The sequence below is a fragment of the Malania oleifera genome, chromosome 8 (assembly GCF_029873635.1).
Source record: "Malania oleifera isolate guangnan ecotype guangnan chromosome 8, ASM2987363v1, whole genome shotgun sequence".
Classification (NCBI taxonomy): domain Eukaryota; kingdom Viridiplantae; phylum Streptophyta; class Magnoliopsida; order Santalales; family Ximeniaceae; genus Malania; species Malania oleifera.
In genome coordinates this window covers 23825905-23831064 of record NC_080424.1, presented here as the reverse complement: position 1 = coordinate 23831064, position 5160 = coordinate 23825905, and the positions used below count along the sequence as shown (strand labels likewise).

Sequence of the window (5160 nt, the reverse complement as noted above, 5' to 3'; positions counted from 1 at the left end):
AATATATTAAGTCTAATGAAGATTTATACTTGTCCAAATGTGTTTCCCCTTGAATATAATATATCTTGTTTATAAAAACATATTTTTAAGCTTATTTGATATCTTATATGCTTCTATGTCCTTTATAAAAATATACTTTGACTTTCTTGAGGCTTTAGGACAAAAAACTTGTTTTAACAAAACTAGGACTAAGTATGCAAATGTTCATAATACCAAGATGTTTAAAAACCCATCCCTTTAAAAAACATATTTGAGTATAGGATGCTTTTGACAAACTCTTTGATTTATCTTTGAAAATTATGTAAGTTGAGTTTGTGACTTTAGTGAAATCCTATAAACTCAAGTGTCCTAGTATGCATGCATTTTGCTCAACTCTTACTTAGAAATCGTGCGTGAAACAAAACCGCAAGAGTTACAAAATGTACTACCTCAGACACATCCCATTACATATAATTGAATATGAAGCTTCCTTAGATGTGCTTGAGTCCTTCCGAGTGAGTGTCCATCTGATCTTCCTACTTGACGTTTACTCGGTCCGATCTTTGCCTTTGATCTAGAACTCCATGTATTTGTCACTTACACCTGTACTTAATATGGTCTGCAAAGATAGGATACACTAGGAACAACAAATAGGTTAATATCATCAAAACATATAAAATATGATTATATAGCCACCAAGGCTAACATTTATTAATGATTTTCTTTATTTGGAAAGAAAATTATTAGGTGCAAATGGGGCACAATGCGTGGAGGCAATAATATGGTACTGAAGTCATTTAGTTTTACAAGCCATAGAATAACTTGAAAAAACAATTGGACCATGTTAATTGTAGATACACATATATTTGTATAATATATGGTGTGTTGTTCGTAAAGGATAATAAGAATATGCTATAATATTGTATCGATTAGTGTATGTGTGGACTAACCAACTAGCTCAATAGTCAAATTAGACTAGAGAGACAGCATGAGGATACTCAATACCTACAAAGTTGAATTATGAAAACTAAGTAATTGTGAGATGGCTATTGAAGATCTTTGACTAAGAGAATAGTTAGATATGGAGAGAAAATACATCTTAGGAAATTTGACTTAAGCCAATTGAATGAACCACTTTTAATAACAACCTAACTTATGAGAATGGAGATCCTAGTTGCAAGATTTAATGAAAAAACAAGATACTTGAGTGGCCCACAAGAGCACTATCTTTATTCCTTCTTATGACGTGTATAATTGTCTTTGCAATGTGAGGTTAAGTAAGGTTCTTAATAGATCCACAACCATAATTGGGTAAATTTATTTTGTCACAAAAACCTAAACTTTTAGGGATAATTTTGTTTTTGTCATGTAAAATTGAAAATTTTAATAGCAACGAAAATATTTCATCTTAAAGAAATTATCATGTGGCGATGAATTGAATATTCGTCCCTAAAACAATTAGTGATGGCTTTTCAAGGATCAAATTGCAACGAATACTTTTCATTCTAAAAAGTCTTTACCAAAGAATTTCAGGCTTTTAAGGGCAAATTGATTTGTCACAAAATTATTTTCTTGTAGATATACAGGAACCTTTCCTTTCATGTGTCATATGATCTATTTCTTCACATGTTCACATAGACATGTGAGGGACTCTCATATATTCTGCATATTTATGTAGAGGAAGAGCTAAGTAAACCTTCTCCTGGCAAGGTGAGTTTGAGAACAATAGGTTGTTCTAGCTAGTACACCCCATTAGACTAACTAGTTTCAAACGCCTGCCAGTTTCTTCTTCAGATAAGGGTAAACTTAACTCGAGTAAGTAGAACGGTACAAGCTTGCTAGCTAGTAACTAGAAAACTACAAGTTAATTAGTTGGATATGCATATGTTTGACTGATAATCATGGAGTGGAAAAACTGCAGTCAGAATTTATAAACATAAGTTGATTGGCTTTCATTATTTGTTCAGAGCCCTTTGACATCATATATATAATATATCATTGAGGAACATAATAGGTACCATAGTGGGTCTGGAATTATGCAAATTTGGACTCCAAATCTATGCTTCAAACACAGAAAAGAAAAATCTAAAGCAGGGAATTCAGTATTAGTCTGAAGTCTACAAGACTAACAGCTCCATCCGCATCTGCATCCATGGAAGCAACGATAGCATGGCAATCCTCAGGAGACAACTCCCCCAAGTTCAACATCGCTTCATACAGCTCCTCTCTCGTCACAACCCCTTCCCGGTCAACGCCGAAAGCTTCAAGAGTGTTTCTAAGAGAGATCGCAAGGTCCCCGAGCTGCATGTCCTTGGTGTTCATGTCCAGGAACTCCTGCATGCTCAGCATACCGTCACGGTTCGTGTCTGCCTGCTGCATCATGGCCTCGACGTCTTGATCTTTCATGCCACACCCCAGGGAATCCATTATCCCCCCGAGCTCTGCGCCCGTAATTAACCCATCATTGTCGGCATCGAAGGCTCGGAATGCCTCCACCAGACTCACCACATTGCTCAGACGCTCCATTTGAGCCTCTAGGAGTTAGGAAGTGATATGATAACTTTCACTTGATATATGCCTCTTGTGGTTTCTGCTAGCTAGAACTGCAGGTCAATTGGGGTTCTGTCTGTGTGCTATATATATATAGACAGAAGGAAAGGGATGATGCCCTTATTGGTCCTTTATTCTTTCACGGCTTCCGTGTGTTGACATAAAGATAAAAACAGGAAAGCGATGAGATTCTCAGATATGTTTTACAGCTTATATATTCGTCATTATCCTGGTTGGCTTGGTGGGAAGATAATATATATGCCATGCATGGGTGCACTCGTATATCTGCAAGTCATTTTCCTTGGAAGCAAATTCAAGTTGCTTCCAGCTACACCCACAGCGACTGCTCTGTGCCCTGTTGCCTGTTAATTTATTCCTTCAGAAATGCTCATTTATGTACTGGGTTTATGGAATTGCACCTAGTGGCGGGCAAGAATTATGAACCCTAAAATTAAATTGAAAACAAAATATATAGGTTTTGATTTTTTTTTTTGGGAGTCTGGTTTTTGTTCAATTTTTCAAAAACAATTTCCTTGTTATTAAGTCAGCTTCATTAAGGCAATCTTAGTAACCATGCGCGCAATTAAATGGAAATGTTATATTACTTACATATATATATATATATATATGTGTGTGTGTGTGTGTGTATGTGTGTATATGTATATTTGTGTGGGTGTGCATATGTTTTTGGAAGTTTGAAATCTGAATACTAAATCTAAATTTGTGCTGATTTTAACTTTGTTGAGCTCCATCTACATCTACGCAAGTTTTTTCCCAAACACAATCTAAATTTTTGAATACTAATTTTACAGTTGTAGTTGTACCAAATTGAATTTTATTGAAAAAGGTACAATATAGAGGATAGACTAGAAGGCATAAGATAATGACTAGCTTAACTATAATTGAAGTTCGTGTACAATTAATATCTTCTTTTATTTCAGTTGATCTTTGAATTTAATCTTTTAATCTTAATTATATTTATGCCCACCATGCATCCATGCATATATGCACATGCATACATATGTTGTCCATCATGCATGCATACCCATGATTTTACCTATATCTACAATGTATGTTCATACATATCCATCATGCATATCTCTATACATAAATACACATACATGCATTCATACATCACACACTCACACATGCATTCATCCATGGATACACCATACACACACACACACCCGTGCATGCAACACTTATGGAGGCCCTCACACACCCAATGCACACATGGCCACACACTTATACACTTAATTACACACACACACACTGAAACACAAATGCAGAAGGGAGATGTAAAGAAGAAAAGAAGAAGGCAAAGAAAGGGAGCAAGAGAGAGAGAGAGACCCCGAGTGATCTGGGCTTTAAATAAAGAGAAGGAAAGGTGGGGAAGACAAAGAAAGTGAAGAGAAAAGAGAGAGAGAGAATAGAGGCAGGGGGTTCGGCGCAGCCTCCAAAGTTAGAAAAAGGTACGCGAGGTCCACTAAAAATGACCACAATTTCCAAAAACGCTTGAAAAATTTGAAAAATTATTTTAAAAAAATCAGAATTTTGCCTCATTTTTCATGTAAGACGTCAAAATTACAATTTGACTTCTTACCATTTTAGGCTACTACATATCACATGGTATAGTTAGATTTGTTAAAAAGTGAGTAGAAAAGACAAAAATAATTGGGTTTTCAGCTCAAATTGGTGCAAGGGGGCAAAATTATAGTTGAACATTATCTTACGATTTTGGACTTCTCCGAATCACCCAGAGCGATAAAAATTGGCATAAATGGATAAAAAAAAGTCATAAATGTTAGGACTTTACCTTGATTTGCATGCTCTAATTTAAAATCAATGTTAGGCCTTTTCTTACCATTTAAAACTGTCCTAAATCATTCAATGCAATCAGAATTTGTAGAAAATGTGTAGAAAAGCTTGGAATGATAGAGGTTTTGCCTCAATTTGCATGTCTGAGGTCAAAATCGTTGTCAAACGTCTTTGTATCATTTTGAATTGTCTCAGATCACCTAGTGTAATCAGAATTAGTAATAAGAGAGCATAAGAGACCGGAATGACTAAGATTGCCTTTATTTGCGTGTTCACAGTTAGAATCACTATCAAACCTCTGTTTATCATTTCAAACTACTTTGACTCACTTGATGTTATCAAAATTGGTAGAAAGATAACAAAAAAAAAAAAAAAGTTTGGACTGATAGAGGTTTTCGACTATCTCGGATCATTTAGTACTATAAAAAATGGTAAAAAAAAAAGCAGTAATGTGACGACCTCAAATTCTATCCTTCATATATATCCATACCTAAACAGCGGGAGCATAAATCATACAACATTCACATATATACTATACAATACCAGAATCCAGTATATACAGACCATAACCATACAAAAATACCCCCTAGCATCATCTACTCAAAAATATACACAACTCTGTCAAAAACTCACCCTATAACCAGGGTAATCAAACTACTCTCTATCCGCGAGCCTGATTTGCTCACCTAACTGGCTCACCTGAAAAATGTTAAAGTAATGGGGTGAGTCGACGCTCAGTAAGTGGAAATATGCTATTACTAGTGTGTGACAACTAAGTTAAGAATACTTTTTAAATAGCAACTGAACTATAAT

General features: G+C 35.2%; 1 protein-coding gene across 1 annotated transcript; it reads right to left on the bottom strand.

The window, feature by feature from the left end:
- Positions 1 to 1906: 1906 nt before the first annotated feature.
- Positions 1907 to 2627, bottom strand: LOC131161798 (probable calcium-binding protein CML29). The gene has a single exon (XM_058117770.1). It carries the CDS (start codon positions 2503 to 2505, stop codon positions 2065 to 2067), a length of 441 nt encoding a protein of 146 aa, XP_057973753.1. The 5' UTR covers positions 2506 to 2627; the 3' UTR covers positions 1907 to 2064.
- Between the last annotated feature and the right edge of the window lie 2533 nt (positions 2628 to 5160).

What these genes read in the sequence shown, in the direction of transcription:
- LOC131161798 (XM_058117770.1), bottom strand. Translation starts at nt 2,505, where the DNA reads ATGGAGCGTCTGAGCAATGTGGTGAGTCTGGTGGAGGCATTCCGAGCC.